Consider the following 20,605-nt stretch of genomic DNA (forward strand, 5'->3'; position numbering starts at 1 on the left):
GCTTCTGAGTCTTCCAACTCAGACTCCACAGAAGCCCTCAGGCACTCCGCCCAGGGCCAACCTTGCAGGCAGGGAGGGCCCATGCCTCAGTTTACCTCGTGCTCCAGCCACAACCTCTCCAAACTCTGGTCAAGTCTGATCCAGAGGGGATTCCCTACAATGTAGGCAGGAACCCCTTCCCCACCCATAAACTGTGTAATGAATGTAGTGAAGGCCACATACCCTCATGGGAGCAGGGCACTGTGCTTCTCATCAGGCACTTACATTTTAAATATGAACATTCCCTCTTTTTATGGTCCCTACATTGGGGTCTAAAAGGCACCCCCATCTGGCTTTTATACAAATTGAGAAATAAGCCAAGGAGCAGTAGACACAGGCCAAAATGTCACCTTTCGTATTGATTCAAGCCAGGCTAGAGGAAGTGGCTGAGGGAAGTGGTGGAAGGACTTGCTAAGACCACAGTCCAGCCTTCGGCAAACTCGCCCATGCAGCCCTGGCAGAGCTGGACATGGAGGCCTCCCATGAGAAGGAGCCTTTCCTGGGGCTAGCCCTCAACACCTGCTCCTTGAAGAAGGGGGAAGCGGGAGAGCAGGTTTCCAAAAGCCCCAGGGTCTTGATCTCCAGCTTTCCCATGAGGGAGGTCACCCCACAGTCCCTGTGGTAGTGTAAGTTAGGAGTAGAGTCAAACCAGTTGTATATTTAAAGGAAAATTTGTATTGGTGAAAGCATAGGAAGCAACACTTTCTAAACTTCCTGAATGAGTTCAAGGTCACAGTCACCAAAGCTAGACCTGCTGTCATCTTGGTCTCTCACATCCAACCAACCCCAACATCCTCTCCATTCTGTCCTTCGCATTTACACCATATTCTTCCCCCACTCCTTTCACACATCATGTCTTACTTGGACCATTACCATAGTCCCAATAGGCAGCCCTTCACCTGTTCTATCTTCCACCCATCTGCCATGACACTCTATCTAAAACACAATTCCAGTCACGTCCTTATACTGCTTGTAAACCTTCCTTCGCAGGTTCTCTGTGGCTCCTGAGTCCTTTTCCATCATGGCCCACACTAACCTGCCAGCTTGGTCAGTGTGATAGATAACTGCCACAACTTCTCAAACAGGCCAAGGAAGCTCCGGCCACAGTAAGCCTTCTGTTCATCCACCGTGGGCTTCATTGATTTACATACCCTCCATGTCTTCATGCATGGCCTCCCCTCTGCCTGGAATGTTCCTCCCCCTCTTTGTTTCCCAAGCAAATTCTACTTATCCTTCAAAAGTCAATGAAAAGTCATTGGGGGAACTCTCCTCTGAATGGCTTAAGCTAATGCTGGTGGCCCCTGGCCTGGTCCTGCTAATAAGTCCATTATAGCACTAACCTCACATTGATTGTAATTGATGGTTTCCAATCTCTCTGTCCCCCAACCCTCTCTTTCTCTAATTGACCCCAGCTGACACTATGGGGGGAAAAAAGATAATCTAGAGAATAGAACTCTGAAAAAAATCTCCAGTTGATCTAGGTTACAGAAGCAACTGCATCTAAAACACAAAAACATATCCCTATAGAAAAAGAATAGTTAGAGAAAGAGCTCTTGAAAATTAAAAGTAACTGTACAAATAAAAATGTGTAATAAGGAAAATTCCAGAACATAGAGCAAATCCTATTGAGAACTCTGAGGGGAAAAGTAAGAGAGAGGCAATCAAGACAAAAACTCCAACCTTCGAACAATTCAAGTTCTGAGAAAACAGAGAAAAATGGGGGGGGGGGGAGAGTTACCAGAGAACTAGTAAAAGAAAGTTCCCCAGAAAGAAGAGAGTTTTTGAATTGAAAGAGCCTACCAAGTGCCATGCAGGGTAAAACTAAAGACCAGATCTAGACACATTACTGAGAAATTTCCACATACCTAAGCCAAACCGCTTCCAGAGCTAATGCGGAAGTCTCATACAGGGAATATACAACCTTTCCCTGGCAAAACTGATGCAAGCAGAAGTATTCAAAAATCATCCCATCAGACTGAGCTCAGAGTCGTACGCACTCAACAAATGTTCATTATAAACGGACCTTTTCCCGTAAAAGGACATTCTATGTAAAGGCTGGCCCCGCCTGTCTCCCCCTGGCCCCTCAGGCTCCCCACACACGGATGCTCAGGACCATGGTGACACGCGGCGATCATGCAATGTCTGTGGTGTCGCTAAAAGACAAATCTGGTCCCAGGCCACAGTGGAGAGGGAAGCTGGGATTCTGGCCCAGCCGCTAACCAATTGACATCTGCCAAATCCCAGTTTGGGTGGAATCGCCACGTTTTTAAATGTAGACAAAAAATTCTTTTTAATTTTTGGTTTGGTTTGGTTAACCGTGTGTCAAAGTGGTCCGGGAATGCCAGTGAGCAGGCTCTGTGATAGACTCACAGAACTCCTTGCTTGAGGATTACGAAAGCCATCCCAGTGTGGGTAAAGCAGGAGTCCAGCACCAAGCCGCCACATGGTGAGGCCTGAGGACCTCGGGGCAATCTTACATTTTTCTATATCTCAGTTTTCTCATCTGGAAAATGGGGATCATGACAGCACCCATCTCACTGAGTCCCTGTGATGACTAAAGGACTGATGATCTATAAAACGCTCAGGGAAGGACCCAGGACAAGGAGCTATTATTTGGTGATGGCCTGAACTACTGTCACCTTTCTCTGAGAAACTACCAACAGATGGATTCATGGTGGAGGAAGAAGAATGGAGTCCATGAAATGTGGAGTGAGGAAAAGGTACAGCGACCGGTACAGGCACTTGTGCTACACGGAATATCACGTTTCAGGTGGAAAAGCTCCTAAGGACAGCAAGCCGGCCATTAATCATCTATACTTGACCTTTCGGGGGCTGCAAATGGTGCTCCCCGGAGGCGGCCAACAGGGCAGATGAAGCTCCTCACAGTGCAGCCTGGGCACCATCCCTTCACGTCCTGGGTGAGCAGGCCGCTAGAAGCAGACCACCTTCTCAGCAGGACCCAGGCTCAGAGCAACTTGGAAGCAGTCTACACTGGCAACAGCATCACCACTGCTCTCATGGCTGCCATGGCCACACCGCAGGGTTTGAGGAGACTGGGGTTTCCTATAAGGCTTGCTCAGCCTCTGATGACTTAGTTCAAGGGAGCTCTGTTCCTTGAAACGTTATCATAGTCACAAACATCTCACATTCCTGAGCCACATCAAAGGGGGAGGGAAGCCCAAGACTTTCCTCTCCTCCAGCACAGAAACCTCCGTACACCGCCATGTGCTCTTGGCTTGTCCATCTGCAGATGTGACCTGGAGACTTTGCTGAGGGTGGAAGGGCTGGAGGTCAACTTCTAGGTCTTTGTGCCTGAGAGACTCAGAGCCTCGCTTAGAAATGTCTGCATAAAACATATGTACTGGACTCTGATCTCTGAGGTCTCTTCCAACCACAAAACTCTCCGGACTCTCTTTATGAAGCATTATTCTCAATACCACCACCACCACCTTCCCCTTCCTGCCAGCGTAATCCCCGCAGGCCGCGTCACGGTGGAGCCCCTCACAGCGCTATAGTTTCTCAGTTACCTGGCTACACCGTGAGCTCCTGGAAGGCGCACACCTCTTCCAGGTAGCTCTGCTCACTGCCCACAGTGACTCATTCCACATGTGTTCAAAGAATTGAAGTAAATTGAAAATGGCAATTCTTTAAAATAACCATTTCGAAAGTTCACGTCGTGTGCTACTTATCTACAGTTGTACTGGTTCTTTAGCCCTTTCTCTTTGAGGAAAAAGGCAGCAGATGTACCTTTTAAAAAATAAATGTTTAAATTTCAGTTGTTAAAAATGTAAACTGCCATGGAAACATCACCAAAAAAAAAAAATTTAACTATTTTCACACCCACTTAAAATGCTGCAAACTTATTTTTTAAGACATTTGTGAGCCAAATTGCATCCTGAAGAGTCATCCACATAACTGCATCCTCCGTACAGTCTTGGTCTTGGGCCAGACAATTAATTACTCAGCTGATGCTCCCCTACTCTCCTTCTACTGACCATTTTGTAACAACCAACACTCGTAGCCGACGAGATGCTAAACTGATGAGAACGACAAAATTCCAGGCTTTTCTTACATAGGACCCCAAATAAATAGAAAGGAAAACTAATCTGCAAGTCATTATTGGTATTTGCTACCCTCTGGTGGTCAACCTTGGGAAGTTTGTACACCCGAAAACTGGAAAGAGTATGTACTTCACAGAGGGCCCCTCTGAGGATCATCCAGACCAAACCCTTTATCCCATGGGACTGCGCCAGCATCTGAGCAAGCCCTCTGCTCCTTACACTGTGTACGCCTCGTGAGGCTGCAAAAGTAAGAATAGTGTGAGCCTGAGTAGAGCAAGATGAGCAACGTGAACCTTCCTCCTCAAAGTATGCACAATGCATCTAAAAAAACAAGCATACGACTGACGCCGGACGAGCCTGTCTTCAACTGTCCAACTCCCTGTGGTAACAGGTGACTGGCCACATTACAAAAGTGTCAACAAAATAAACATCAATCAACTTTGCCTCATCAATTTCAATGATACATACACTTGTGTGTACCATACATTTTCAAGACATTGCTCTAGGGACCCCATATTCTAGCTCGCTCTGCCCTCCATCACACCACACTATTTGACAGGGCAGAGGTCTCACTGTGCTCATTGTCAGAGTGCTTCCATTTCCATCTGATACCATTTAGTTAATCCCCACACCGAGCCCTCATGCATACAAGGTCCTATAGAGATGCTTCTTATTCAGTCCTTAACACTGGCTGAGGGCCAGGCTCTGGAAGATGGAATATGCTCTGACCTCTCCTTATACACTCTTGCCTAGGGAGCTTTTCCAAAATATGGTGTCCATCAGAAAGGTGACTGCTTTTCTTTAGAATATTACATAGCTCCCCAGTGACTACTAAATTGTACATAAATAGACCACCTTTGTGTTCAGAGTCTTTGGAGTGGGATGGGTGGGTGGGTGAATGGATGGATGAATGGATAGGTGAGTGGATTGGTGAATAAATGGATGGATGACAGGGAGGAAGGGGATGGGTAAATAGATAGACTGATGAATGGACAGGTGGGTATATGAGTGTGTAGACTGATAGGAAGATGGCTGGATGGATGGCTGGATGGAAGGAAGGAAGGAAGGAAAAGGAAGAGAAGGGAGGGAAAGGAGAGGAGAGGAGAGGACAGGAGAGGAGAAGGGAGGGGAGGGGAGGGGAGGGGAAGGAAGGGAGGGGAGGGAAGGGAAAGGGAAAGAGAAGGGAAGGAAGAGTAAAAAGATTTCATCACATTTAGTGTTCTACTAGACCCTACACTGAGACTAAATAAAAAGGCATGATCTCTGCCCACTAAATGTTCTATTAATAATGATAAAAACGAGATCAAACTAAGTGACAAGAAGGGAGATAAACATAAAATGATTCCAAAAGAAAACTTAAATAGGTGACCTCCTAGTAAGAATTAAACAAACAAAACCTTGATAGTTTTATAGTGGTAGCTACAGGAATTGAGGTTATTAATTTAAGGGAACTGGTTCATGGTTGTCAGGGCAGGCAGACTGTCACACTCCGACACCAGCATCCCAGCTCCAGTCCCAGCCAGTGAATAAAGTACACGGCCCTGACATTGCAGAGCCAAATGCAGGAGTCAGACACCAGGGTGAGAACACACGTCTGGGACATCTCTGGAGATATGTCAAAGCCTGGGTGAAGGGGAAGCCCCAGGGAAGACTGGAGAGCAGGAACACACAGCCAGCCCTGCTCTGTATTCACCCAACACAGCACAGGCCCAAGTTATTTTGCACCATCACGTCCCCGTGTGGTTTGAAGAGCCATCTTTGACTTGGAAGACTTGGATACCCCTTACCTCCTCTTCTTTGTTGTTCTAATTCTCCATGAAACCATACAGTCAGAAGGTCCTGAAAAGGTTATTCAAGGCCACAATATCCCCAAAGTCCCATCAATAGGGGAAAGAGACTCTAGAAAAAGTGGACTCTACCACCTTCCTCAGGCCCTTTCTTCATGTCCAACAAGGCTCCCTGTCAGAAAAGGTCATGTTCCCATCACAAGTCCCGAACATCCCATGTGAAACCAATTTCTTCCCTTTGCTCTCCCTTCAGCCCCAGGAAATGGGAAAAGCTATCCACCATCATACATACCACAACCTTTTATGACTCAAAGATGGTCATTCACTCCCTCCACTCTTCTCTCAACACCATGTGTCCTTTATTGAACCCCAGGAAGTCAGCCAGATGGCACAGACCTCACTGCTCCCCATCCCATATCCACAGCCAACTGTGACCACAGACATCTTTCAGCCATATCCAGGCTCAGCCTCATAAGTTCCCGCTATCAGCTCCAGCACCACTGCCACAGAGGGCTGAGCATATGTTATCAACCTAGTTTGGTATCCTCACAGCCTCAGATGTCATTTTCATGATCGATAGTCCTGAACTTGATTATATAAGCTCCTACATCCCTTATAATAATAATACCAGCCTCCATGTATGCAGACACCGGAGAAGCCCCTTCCAGGTACTGACCCAGCTAGGCCTTACAACTTCTCTACGAGGGAGTGCTGCCATTATATTTAGAGATGTGGAGAGGCTCAGTAACTTGCTGAGGTCATATAGAGGAAGGCAGCAAATCCAAGAAGCCAATTCCAGAATTCATGCTGTTAATGGCCTTGCTGTGGTCTACAGTAAGCACAACATTCCAGCCGTTTCCATGCGTGTCAATCCCACACATCTCACCCGAACAACTTTACATGGGGCATCTTCCCTTTGCCTGCCGCAGCAGTGGCACTAGGATAAGGTGAGGAGAAGGAGCGTGGCTCCCACCAGATGTAGTCCTGGTTAAGGGCTTGGTGAGGGTCTTCCTAACCCAACAATTCACAGGCCAGCTCATGACCTTCTACGACCCAAAGATGAAACTCAGCTAATTCAGCAGCTCATGAACATGTCCGAGCACCTCCACCTTCTTCGTATTCATGTTCTGCATTGGCCTGCCCCTGTTCCCACTGAATCCAACTGTACCTTTCAATAATGTCTACGTGTCAATCTTACCTACACAACATGCTATGACCATCCTTCCAAATATGGGGCCATCTCCCTTAACAAGGGCCAGCAGAGTCAGCCTGTATATATTCAGTGCCCACCTTGGACTAATTTCTTTAACCTCCTCAAGCCTCAGTTTCCCCACATACCAATGGAACCTCCTCAGAGCTGTTATGAGGAGAAATAAGTTAATTTCTGTAAAGTACATATCATGTGTAGAGTCGGAAGGAAGAGTTAGCAACATCCTTCTTCCCTGACACCCTGGAATGAGCTGAGGGGTTGGGGTGTGGGGCACAAGATAAATACGTATTGAACACTTAGTCCTACGAAGAAATATGCCAGGTGTTCAACTTGTAAATTCTGATTCATTCTTTTTTTTTTTAATGATTTTATTTATTTATTTGAGAGAGAGAGAGAGAACGAGCAGGGGGAAGGACAGAGGGAGAAGAAGACTCCCCGCTGAGCAGGGAGCCCAACACGGGGTTCGATCCCAGGACCCTGAGATCATGACCTGAGCCAAAGGCAGCCACTTAATCAACTGAGCCACCCAGATGCCCCGGATTGATTCTTCATTCATTCTGCCACCTCCTATTTGCTGTGCTCCTACTTCGTGCCATGCCACGTGGGAAGCTGAAGGTCTAGCAGTGAATGCAGCCAGCAGAGCCCTGGCTAGTGGAGCTTTGAGGCTAGCAAGAACACAGAAACGGCCTATCACACCATTAGCTGGTCAAAACCATAATAAATGCTGCAAGGGGAAGTACAGGGCCTTGAAAGCATGACAGAGGGACCACATGTAGGCTGTGACCTTTCTGAAGGAGGGACACTCGCCTGAGCACTAACATGTACGTGAACACTAACCATGTGAAAAGTGGGGGTGGGCGCGCTAGGCAGCACAGCATATGTGAGCAGGAGGCCGGGTGAGAGGTCATGCAAGGTGCTGGAGAGGGGAAGAGAATTTGGGCCATGATCTTGGAGGCACTGCGGGCAGGGGGGCGGGGGGGCAGGACGGGTCAAGGTAGCTGGGATGGGGCCAGGATATCTATGACTGTATCTATCTGCTCTGCGCAGGGGTTCTCCGAATGTGGTGCCCAACCAGTAACATCAGCATTACCAGGAAACTTATCGGAAATGCAGACTCACCGGCCCCGGCCCCACCTGGAATTGCTCAGAACTCTGGGGGAGGACCCCCACCACTGTGTAGCACCTACTTTAAAAGACTAGGGAGACTCTTTTAAGAGTGGGGAACCAGCTTGTCTTATCCTGAAATATTTACTTCCATGCAAAATCAACCCAAAACGATGAACTAGACCTCCCTCACATTTCACACTCCCTCTATTTCTGCCCCCAAACTCATGGTGACTTTCCCCAGCTTCCTTCTTCCTTCTGGAAAGCCTTCCCAGCCTCTCTGCTTCGGCTGCAGAGCTCTTCCAAGCCCCCACCTCCCACCCAGGCCAAATGTCTTGGTTTCCTTTTCCTTTTGTTCCCGCTAATCATTTAATCTGGCACGGCACTTTGGACATAAGTTAGAGGCAGGCTATTAAGGCAAGACTTTAAGAGAAAATCTGAAAGTACTGAGAAACTATGGAAATGAGAGATAACCATGAAAAATAAGACATCTGGGCAAAGTTTAAAAGGCCCGGGCATGCTCAGCCTTGAGCAAATGTCACCATGGGGAGCCGTGGTGACAGTTTTCTAATGCATAAGGAACGCACGTAGGAGAAAAGGATCCATTTTTCCACTCATCAGCGAGAACAGAATAAGCAGGACCGTCTTAGGTTTCAGCCGAGAAAACATCTGTCATGTGTTTGAGCCATAGGAGAGGAGGAGCTGCCAAGAGGACTGGTGAGATCATCCTCGCCCGAGACGCTCGCGATGAGATCACAGTGGCCAGGGTCGCTGTCTATCAGGGCCAACCACATCGGCGGTGCCCGCACCACGCAGTGCCCGGGGCTCAAAGGCTCCGGGCAAATCTGCCTCCTGGGAAGGGCAGGTGCTGACTCACAGCCACTCTGCTTTGCTTCGGATACACAGGAATCTAAAGGAAACTGCGCACTTTTGCACACCCTTTCAGACTGCCTTGTTACCTGGAGGCCAGGATGGCATGTGTTTAAATAAAGTCCCATTTATTCCTGACTTACAGCTAACTCCTATCTTCCCAGTGACAGCAGCAGCGGCAACAGGCATCCCATCAGTAACAGCTCTAAGCTACTGGACATTTGCTCTGTGCCAGTGCCGCACACATCTCTACTCATTCCTGCCTCACCATTATCGCAAGGTCCATCTTACAGGTGAAGAAGCAGAGGCTTAAAGAGGCCTCCTGGTTCACCCACAACCCCACTGCCGGTCATGTCCCAGCTGAGATTTAAGCCCTTGGTTCCCTGTTCTATGATCCAGACAAGGCCTCTATGTTGCCGATATTTGGTAGAACAGAGAATGAGGAGCTTTTCAAAATCAGCCACGGTCTCCTCTCCCATACCCTCCCTGCCCCAGATCTGGTGATACTGAAAATCACGTCTTTTCCAGAAGGCCCTGCTACTTCCCTGCCTCTGCTACCCAGGGCCTAAGCCTCAGGATTCCGCCACTAGCTTGGGCGAGCTGATGAGGCTGCTGGCCGCGTGGGCGTCCTTCACACGCCATCACCCACTCGGAAACATAAAACACAGGCCTTCTGCACCGCCTGTGTAGGCCAGCAGCCAGCAGGTGCTTTCGTGTTCCCCGAGCACTCTCTCCAGAGGGACCCCGAGGCCACTGCCAGCAGAGGGGCTATCGTGTAGAGACTGCCATCGAGGTACCAGATAATCCTGGGTCTGATTTTTGTCCCAGCTTCTCTACAATGTAATTCTCAGCTCACTGACTTCTCCCCTTTTGCCTCCTTCTGGAGTCCCGAAATGGCTGAAATGATTTCTATTACAGACTTGAAGAAGAAGTCTTCCACTCTGACGCTGTGGGAGAGCCTTGGCCTCACCTCTGTGCCTTCATCACAAGGCTTCCCTGGGGCCTCATTCATTTGTCAGACGATTCAGCTAAGGGGACCAACCGGCTGAGCTGCTCCTGATGCGGGACTTCAGAACTCAACATCCCCTAAGAACCACGGGAGCACAAGTGCAGGGAGCAGTGCCCACGGGTATGAGGTCATTGGCTTAGTACTGAGCGTGGGTATTTACAGCATCACAATTGTACCAGCTGGTGGGAAACACAAAACACAGGACAGCTCCTGTCAGGCAGGCTTCCTGGGATGCAGGACCAACCCAGTGGAAAAGAGTAAAGAAGAATTTTCCTGCTAGTCAGACGACTGTGTGCTGATGTCAAGCCTGGAGTCAGGTGAATGAAATTTATTCCTTCTTGATGGAAAAGTTGGATTCAAGCCACAATGTATATTCATGGGTTTCTTAATTTTTCTTCCAGCTTCACCAAGCTCAGTGGAGCTCAAAGCAGGTTTTTCCCTCGTGCAAAGAGATGGAAAGGGCCCAGAGAACAGACAATGCTGAGCCCTGAGGAGGAGGAGGAAGAGAGGGAAGAGGAGGAAGAGAAGGCCCTTCCGGAACTTTCCTCTCCTGGCTGCTATTTACAAATCGGTATTTGGGAAGGTGTGGGACAAGGGGAGGTACAGATGCCTTCTGGAGGTCTGACTTCATGGACTCCAAGTTGTGATGCTGAATGCCACGCTCCAAACAGCCACATGACCATCACAGCTCCCCAGTGAACTCAGCTGAGACATGCTGGCCTTCACTCACACGTCAGCTCTTAGCTGCTTTTCCAGCAGATGCATTTGTTCTGAATGACCCATAACCCGAAGGTCATCTTTCGTGGCTCTTTTACCACAATGCCTATGTACGTACCATAATCTGCTGATCCCATGATAAGAAGGGTGCAGAAACGTTCTCTGTGTGTGGCCAACTGGCACTTGTTAGTATCTAACCATTAACCCTAGCCACATTATACCAACTGCAGCTCAGGAAGCTTGGCTCCTGAAATTGTACCCACCCACGGAACATGCAGAGAATAAACCATGATGTAAATTAAAATCAGAGTCAACTACCTTCATGGCACCCATAGCTTGGAAAGCCACAGCTAATCTCGAAGGGGTCAGCGCTGCCAGCATCGCATTGAATCTTGCACTCTTGTTCTTAATAGGGGATTGGTACTGCCCATCTGGAGCCACAGAACCAAACCTACAACAGGGAAGAGGCAAGTGGAAAAGAGGGGTAGGGTTAACAAAAAAGAAGAACATGACACCACTAGAAATGATACCTTAAGCATACACAGGGTTTCTAGATCCAGGAACTGCCCTCATGAGACATCAGAGTTGGGGGCGGGGGAAGTCTCCCCGGGAGATTCTGACCAAGGCTTGACTCATGGAAAGTAAAAGCAGGTTTCGTACCACCACCAACCTGTGGCTCGGCAGGGGCCCCTGGCAAAAAGAAGTATGAGGACCACCATCATTAAACCAACACGGGAGCCTGAATGTGAAGACCACACAACAATCCACTCTGTTATTGTTGATGTATAATTCACACACCATAAAATCCCCCCTTCGAAAGTATGCAATTCAGTGGTTTTTAGTACATTCACAAACTTGTACAACCATTACCACTGACCATTTCCAAAACATTTCATCACCCCAAGAAGAAACCTCATACTATTAGCAGTCACTCCCCATACTCATCACACTCCAGGCCCTGGCAACCATTAATGTACTTTCTATCTCTATGGATTTGTCTATTCTGGATGTTTCCCATCAGTGGAATTGGACAATATGTGGCTTTTGTGTGTGCCTTCTTTCACTCAGTTCATTGTTCTCAAGGTTTATGCATGTCGTAGCGTGTGTCAGTATTTCGTTCCCTTTTATGGCCCAGTGATAATCCACTGTACTGATACATCATATTTTGTTTATCCTTTCATCAGTTGATGGATATTTAGCTTGTTCCTCCTTTTAGGGCTACTACGAATAATTACACTACAAACAATTGTGTACACGTTTTGGTGTGGACGTGTTTTCAGTTCTCTTGTGAACAATGTTTTCACACATACCTAGAAGCAGAATTGCTGCTGGCTCATATGAAAAATTTAAACTTCTGAAGAAGTGCCAAACTCTTTTCCAAATCAGCAACACCATTTTCATCCCCACCAACAATGTACGAGGGTTTCAATTTCTCCACATCCTTGCCAACTGTTATTATGGCCTGTCTTTTTTATTATAGCCATCTGAGCAGGTGCAAAGTGGTACCTCATTGTGGTTTTGGTTGGCATTTCCCTAATAACAATGATGTTGAGCATCTTTTCATGTGCTCACTAGCCGTTTGAATATCTTCTGCAAAGAAATGTCTATTCAGATTTTTGCCCTCAGTCATTTGTCTTTTAATTGTTGAGCTGTAATAGTTCCTTTTATATTTTGGATACTAAAAAAAAGATATATATATATATACTGCAAATGATATAGATGATATATATATATCATATATATTACAATATATATGATTTCCAAATATTTTCTTTCATTCTGTGCATTGTCTTTTCACTTCCTTCATAGTGTCGTCTGAGGTGCGAAAGTTTTTTTTAATTTTGATGAAGTCCAATTTCTCTCTTTTTTTCTTTGGTTGCTTGTGCTTTTGGTGCTTAAATCAAGGTCACAAAGATTCACACCTATGCTTTCTTCTAAGAGCTTTACAGTTTTGGCCCTTACATCTATTATCTGTGATCCATTTTGAGTTAATTTTTGTATACAGGATGAGATAAGGGTCCAATTTCATGCTTTTGCCTGTGGATGTCCAGTTGTCCCAGCACCATTTGTTGAAGACTATTCTTTCCCCATTAAATTGTTTTATTATCCTTGTTGAATATTAATTTCCCATAAATGTAAGAATTTATTCCTAGATTCTCTATTCTATTTCACTGCCTACCTATCCTTATGCCAATACCACAGTGGGTTTTTTCCTTTTTTTTTTCTCCTTTTTTGCTTCCCACCTGCTTTCAGGGGGATCCACTATAATACCACACCATCTCAATTACTGTTGATTTGTAGTAAATTTTCAGATCAGAAGTGTGAGTCTCCTACTTTGTTCTTCTTTAGCAAGATTATTTTGGCTATTCTGACTCTCTTGTTTTGCCACATAAATTTTAGGACCCGTTTCTCAATTCTACAAAAAAAAAAAAAAGGCAACTGGGATTTTGACAGGAATTGCAATGAATCTGAACGTCTATGTACTGATACAACTTTTATCTACACCCCGAATTGGGGCTCCTCTTTCAAAATGCCTGTGTTTCTATTGTTGTTGTCTGGTATATTGGGGGCAGCTTCAATGCGAATAGAACGGCTTAAAATCAAATCCTGCTTATCAAAAAAAAAAAAAATCTCTATAGTCTCATATTTCTTCTAAAGACCATGTAGCTCACTATCACTTTTCTTTCAGGCTGGATCTAACTTTCGAATCTCTAGTGCATTGGATGAATGCTGAGCCAATAGATCCAGCTTCTGGCAGACTGGCCAGGCCACTGAGATCTCATGAGGGTGGAGGACACATGGGGAGCTCCACATCTGTGGCTTTCCTTCCCTCTTCCCCGTTTCCCAGAGGCGAGTGCTGCTGTTAAGTGACTGGAAAATATGCAGGCACCTCTGGGGAGGCTGGTGGTGCTCAGACCTGCTGTCATGGGCGCTGGTGGCTCGTGAGGGCTTCCCCACACACCAGGATAACTGCAAAGATGCTTTCATCATTTCCATTTTATTTCCTACCAATTCCTGGTTGGGGGGGGACGGTTAACAGAAGTTGGTCCTTTTAAAGTTTGTTTCCCGCACATTTTTCTTAAACTTTTGGCATCTATGACATCTATCTGTTGCCAAGAGTTTGCAGGCAAAAACAGTGAAGTGTTAAAGGAAAATCTATAGTAAAGCTGATTATGCAGAGCTCGATGGCTAGCTTTTTCACAGATTCCTATATGCCTCTAAGTCAGGATTTTTATTGGATACATGAAATGCTGTTGAGAAAAGTACGGTAATTGGTGTTTCTTGGCCTCTGCAAAGTGTAATGTGAACCCCTAGAGCTCCACCCCTAAAATGCACCTGAAAAAGCAGCCTTCACCTCATCATTTAACCCACCCTGATGTCGGTGGGATGTGGGGAACCGACCCTGAGCACCTCTGACATTATCCATCCACCCAAGCAACACTGGTTACAACAGCCTCTGCAGCTGAAAGGTGGTACCTTACCTCCTGCCACCCACAAAGAAGGCAATGACACTACCTGGTGTGTAATAGCAAAACAACAACAACATTTTAAGGAAACAACCTAAATCGCCCAGCAATAAGGATAGATTACATAAATTGTTGATCATTTATTTAAAAGTCTATTACGGCAACATTGAAAATGATAATGAATATATGTATTTCCTGTTGTATAAAAACATTTGACATAATGTTAAACAGAAATGACAAGCTATAAAAAATTGAATTTATAAGTGGATCTCATTCAGTAAAAATTAAGCACACCTCTCTCTGTTGATATACCAGCATGGAAAAAAAGTCTAGGGAATTATACATTAAAGTGTGCATAACAATCATTATGTCTGGGTAACAGCATTTTGGACAATTTTAATTTTTTTCTGTTTTCTCATCTACATTTTCCAAAGGATGGTCAATAAACTTTTAGGGGTGGCTGGCAACAGCCTGGGCGTGTAAAGACCCGGGCGCCAGGCCTAGCTTGAGAGAGCAATGAGATCCTATGTACAGCCAATCTGAGTTAAGTGAAAAGTACTCACTTATCCAGCAGGTTCTCCCTTGGTATCCGAACCTTGTGAAATATTAAAATCCCATTATCCACACCATGCAGACCTAGAGAGAGCAGAAAACAGCTGTAGCGGGCAAGTCCGTGCTTGCATCAGAACTACTCTTCCTGCTACTTCCCAGGCCTGTCTCCACTAAAATCCCAAACCCTTTCTTTTACTCCCAGAGTGGCTGATGCTTCTCTAGTTGGGGTGGGGGTGGGGACGCTCTCTGTTTGTTTTCTTGAAGAGCTGTGTCTTCTGTGCTCCTGGGCTCAGGTGGAGGATGTGGGCGCTGTGACTTTTTAAAGGAGGAGCTCTAGGCAGCAGAAGGAATGCCAGGACAAACATAGAGAAGGCAGGAAAGCCACTTACTCCCCCAGCAATACAGAAGTCAAATTTTTCCTCCCTTCCAGAGCTTCCTTCCCAGAACAAGGGGTAAGTTTGTGAAGTCAAATGCCTAAAAGGACAAGAGAAAATGGCCACAAGGACAGCCGTGGGTGGTTGGGGTGATCCGACTCCCCGGAAGGTTCTTAAAAGCCACTGGACCTGTTTCCTAATGATACCTGTCAGAGTCTGGGGTCTACTTTTTGTTTATATCACACTTAGGGAGATTTAATCTGAGGGGGAAAGAATCTGTATTAAACGTCTTTATTTAGAACATCGCCCCTTGACAAGGACACAGTTGCATTTAGGAACTTACAAGGAAACCAAAGCAGACTTTCTGAAGTTGCCAGTGTTTTAAATGTCTGGCACCACTTCACAAGAGCTGGGCCCTCTGCTCTCAGCAGCACTTGACCCAAGAGGGGCTCTCAAGAGACAACACCAGCAAGGGCCTCAGTCACCCCTGAGAGATACAGTTAGAGCACTCACAACCCCACCTGCAGGCCATTCCCACAGCCATGGCAGTGGTCAGTAAACACTGAGGGCCGAGGTGCGACTATCCCCTCTACCAAAGAATTATTGTCTTCTTCCCCCTTTTCTCTTTGTATTTCTTTTTTCCTTCTCCTCCCACCTGTTTCTTTGGCTTGGTTTGGCCTTGGCTGAGGACAACCAGTGGGACCCACAGGTATGGCCTGCTCTTACCAATTGCTATAGGTTGAATTGCCCCCTCTCCTCTCCCCCCCAAAAATTCACACTTTCGAGTTCTAACCCCCAGTACTTATGAATGTGACCTGATTTGCACAGGATCTTTACAGAGATCATCGAGTTAAAAGCAGTCATTAGGGTTGCCCTAATCCAAGGGACTGGTGTCCTTATAAAAAGGGGAAATTTGGACACAGACATGCACACAAGGAGGGAGAATGCCATGCAAGCATGAAGACACCATCTACAAGCCAAGGAGACAGGCCTGGCACAGATTGTCCCTCACAGCCCTCAGAAGGAACCAACCCCGCCAGCACCTTGATCTTGGACTTACAGCCTCCAGAACTATGAGCCAATACATTTCTGTTGTTTAAGCCTCTCAGCTTGGGGTACAACAGCAAATGCGTCCACCGAGTCAGTCCTTGGGATTCCTCAGGGGCCTGCTAGGCACCAACACCAGGCTGTGGCCCAGGGGCAGGAAAGAGAGAGCCTCAACCTGCCCGCTGAGAGCCCACGAGTCCAAGAAGAGAGGAGGTGAAATTACTCATGGCAAAGCTGCCTCATGACTGGAAAATACGAGAGGCTGGGAGAAAATGAGGCCAATGCGTATTCATAAATGATCACCTTCACCATTCCCCAACAGTTGTGACATAAGAGACTTTCATCAAGCTTCAAAATCAAAAAGGCTGCTCTGCCTTTACTGTTTTGGTGAGTTAGGGTGGACCCTCCTTGAGTGGGGCAGGGAGCAGGCAGGAAGTGCTAATGATGGTAGACGAGTCGTCACCTGGGGACTCACCTTCCTTGTACATCATATCAATAGCTGTCACTCCCGGGTACAAGCTTCCATTTTCATCGCGGATGGGAACGATGAAACAGTGGGGCCCTGAGGACGACAAAGAGACATTTGCTAAACTCTCTTTTCTAAAGCTACCATTAAAGCTTTATTCATTTTCTGGAACAGTCTACAATCGTGTTGATCCTGAAATTCAGTCAGTTCTAGGACTGTGCACCACATAATAACAGTGTATACACTAGTCCCCCCTTGTCCACAGGGGATATGTTCCAAGACCCGGGTGAAGGCCTGACACCATAGAAAAGTACCGAACCCTATATATGCCATGCGTTTTCCTATGACTACATACCTACCACGACGTTTAGTTTGTAAATCAGGGGCACAGTAAGAGACTGACAACAATAGCTAATAATAAAATAGAACAATTATAACAATATGCTATAATACGAGTTACGTGACTGTGATCTCTCTCTCTCTCAAAACATCTTACTGCATTGCACCCACCCTTCTTATGATGCTGTGAGATGATAAAATGCCTCCGTGATGAGACGAAGGATGTAGGCGCTGTGGCTGAGTGACACTACTGCTGACCTTCTGACCACACGTCAGAAGGAAGGTCATCTGCTTCTAGACTGCAGCTGACTGCAGGTAACTGAAATCGTGGAAAGCAAAACTGCACACAAGATGGGGAGGGAGGACTACTGTAATGCCAAAATGCAATAATAAATTCAGTCATCGTGTGTATTTAAGAAATAAAGTTGGCACTGAGTTTATAAAAGATGAAACCAGTGCTGTGAAGTGCACTTTCCAGGTAAAGTACTTGCTGGAAAGTAGTAAGAGTAAAGAGGATTATTCTAGCTTTCTCTGCCAGCACAAACCTTGCGATCTTCCGTTTATGATAAGCTGAGCGAAGACCGCAGCGTAATTCCCATACATCGCATTTCCGATGTACATCTTCTCAGCATTTTCACATGGCGTGTCGATCACAAACTCCTACACAGGAAAAGAGGGACAGAGTTTTTCTTTCCTATGGCTCATCTCAACTCCTTGACTCAGTGCAACGATTATTGTGAAACAGATCCACACCCTCCAGCAGGATGCACTTGGGCAATTTCACAGCAGGAGAGAAGGCAAAACCCCCAAAGCCCTGGTGATACATACTCAGCTCTCCCAAACACCCCATCGGCAAGGTTCACGAGAAAGGATGGCATGTCTCATGATCTGGGGGCCCTAGTTGGATGAGTCTACATCTGTGTGTTTTATCTTGTCTGCTGGGCATTGCCCCTTCTGGAGAAATCACTTGGTTCCTCATGCCCTCTACTCTTGCCCAAGCCTTGAAAATCTCATCCTCATCGATACGGCTCTGTTGTTTAAATAGCAACTAACTGAAGGACAACACTGTATGCTGTAATGTAAGCAAGATTAGTAGGCAACCATGACCTATTCCCACCATTGCTTAGAACCTCACCCCACACAATCCTGATTTTTATAAAAGGGAAAAAAACCTCATTTGAGCCTTTGGATGATTGTTTCAGATCCTGCTTCTCCATTTTCTTGATCGATGAATATAATAATTAAAAGCCCCCCCCATGCATAAGCCCTTAAACTGAAGCATTTGTAAATAATTCTCTATCCTATAGAGGAAAGAATCTTTTAATATGCCATCCAGTTTGTCTCCAGCATATGACCAAGGATTCCAGCTCTGAACAGTTTGAAATTAACATTGTTCCAGAAGAAGATGGAGGGTTTTTCAGGCTCTGCACAACCTGGGTCATCTTTCTCCTCCTCTCGGGGAGCCAGTGCAGAATCACAATGGAAATGCTCCTCCCTTCACTTCTAATTCTGCTTCCCACCCGGGTTACCCTGAAACCTCTTGTCAAGGAGGCACTGACAGTAACTGCCAGCTCTGAATATAGGGTACCTGGGGCAGGTCAGGGAATCCAGGGGAAATGGCAAAAGAGCAGAACTACACGTTTAATTGGAGCTGACAATATCGAAGATGTGGCCGAACTAAACCAACAAGCGATTGATCATGTAAAGATTATCTCAGAGTTCAGATTTTAAAGTATATAGACTACACTTCCCCGCTGGCCAAGAAATACATTCTTGAAGCCTAAGAAAACATTCTCTGACATGTGTTTGCACAAGGAAACTTTTAACATGTCCAAGCGCTTTTCAGAAACATAAATGGACAAGCTGAATCTTTTTAAGAGAAGTCTCTGGAGACCAGCCTTGTCTTATCAGGCCAGCCAGGATTTCGCGAAGAAAGGAATTATTTGAGACTAGGGTGCAGTAACAACCACAACAAAAACGCCACCCAAAAACCCCGTGCGGGGAAGGGACACTTACCCCTCGAGGCCAGGAAGGGAAGTGGCAGAGTAACACTGACCTGGCAGCAAAGATCAGGTGGGATGGGGAAGAGACAGGAGGCCATCCATCCCCGTAAATATCTGATACGCTCTGGGAAAGGAGGTTTGTCACTTCTGGCGAAAACATAGATTTGGGAAAGTCTGCATAAGCCAAAATGCTGGCATTGAAGCGGGATCTAAATAATGCACACCATGTGTGCTGGTTCCTACCACAATTAGTTGTTGCAGGCCGACAAAATGGTCAGTACTGTAAGCGCTAAAAAAAAAAAAAAAAAGGCTTTGGCCAAAGATCTTGTAGCCTCATTTATTTTTGCTATATAGCATAAAATGTAAACCTGAAATTCTCTCTTACCTCTTAATTATCCCTACCACGACCCAAGCCACTGTCCAAAAATAAAAATAAAACAGCCAACCCACAGACATGAACAACCAAAAAATATAAGAGACTGAAACAGTCCTGGAGGGAGAGAGGGCTCACTGGATATGCTCTCACATTTTAAAAGGGAAATGAAGGGGGGAACACAGAAAGCAATGAAGGAGAAATCCATTCCCTGTTATGTCAATTCTCAGCAGCCTGAGTTTATGATGGGCTTATTCTCTCTCTCACTCCCACCGGAGGCAGAGTGTTCACCAGGGTGTCCCAGCATTGTGATTTCAGCTTTGTAGCTCCCCTGCAGACGGCGGCAGCTGCCGAAGCACGCCAGGTAGCTAAATCACTTATGCTGTTTGGGGAAAATGGGTCCCACCTAGGGAAATGATTTTTGTGAGGGAAAAATAACTGTAAGAAGAAACAAGTAAATAAGAATTCTGGGTAGGGTTTCTTTTTCCCCTTTAATGACAGCAAGGTGACCTCAGTACCATGGTTTAGGGAAAGAAAAAATGGACCAACCAAAAATTCAAAAGACGTTTGGTTGTCATGCCACCACTGGCAGGAAAGCTAAGCTGTCAGAGCCAGTCCCACTTGAAGCAGACTCACTCATTAACCACATACTGATAGTCAGTTTCTTAACCTCTGTGAGCCTCAGTTTCTCCACCTATCTAATAGGGGCAATAATACCTTTCTAGAAAACTATAGGGTATTTAACACAATGTTATATGTAGAGTCTAGCACTCGCATGCTAAATTATCAGAAGTGGCTTACCATCATGTTATGGGGTGGTTATTGCGAGGGAATATGGTAAAGTATACTGAAGGTGTTCAATAGAGAGCCTGGAACACAGTGAACATTCAATACATGTCAGCTCTTATTCTTGCTATGACCTTGGACATGACTGACTATTGTAAAGAACTAGCATCTAGGCAGGAGGCCAGGATGAACATACTCCAATACAACCCTCGTTTGAATCTGTCATTCTAAACCCTGGTCACCTCTAACTAGCATTTGTGGGTTGGGAAAACCTGCTAACAAAAGCTCAGATTCTAAAGGACAATCTAGCAAAAATGGAGAATAGACTGAGTAACCACACCTACACTCATGCCCCACGCTTGCACACATGTATTTACCCAAACTCATGTCTAGAAAGAACT

The 20,605-nt window shown here is 46.0% G+C and overlaps 1 protein-coding gene across 9 annotated transcripts in view; it reads right to left on the reverse strand.

Annotated features, from left to right (window-relative positions):
• The window catches only part of ACOXL (acyl-CoA oxidase like), a 354,068-nt gene that overhangs the window by 271,819 nt on the left and 61,644 nt on the right, over nucleotides 1–20,605 (reverse strand). For all 9 annotated transcript variants that reach the window (XM_034659541.1, XM_034659540.1, XM_034659539.1 and 6 more), the window contains exons 7-10: nucleotides 17,588–17,702; nucleotides 16,713–16,799; nucleotides 14,828–14,900; nucleotides 11,116–11,248 (exon numbers count right to left, since the gene is read on the reverse strand). In XM_034659541.1, coding sequence (XP_034515432.1) covers nucleotides 11,116–11,248; nucleotides 14,828–14,900; nucleotides 16,713–16,799; nucleotides 17,588–17,702 — 408 coding nt within the window. The remainder of the gene's footprint in view (nucleotides 1–11,115; nucleotides 11,249–14,827; nucleotides 14,901–16,712; nucleotides 16,800–17,587; nucleotides 17,703–20,605) is intronic.

The sequence above is a fragment of the Ailuropoda melanoleuca genome, chromosome 4 (assembly GCF_002007445.2).
Source record: "Ailuropoda melanoleuca isolate Jingjing chromosome 4, ASM200744v2, whole genome shotgun sequence".
Classification (NCBI taxonomy): domain Eukaryota; kingdom Metazoa; phylum Chordata; class Mammalia; order Carnivora; family Ursidae; genus Ailuropoda; species Ailuropoda melanoleuca.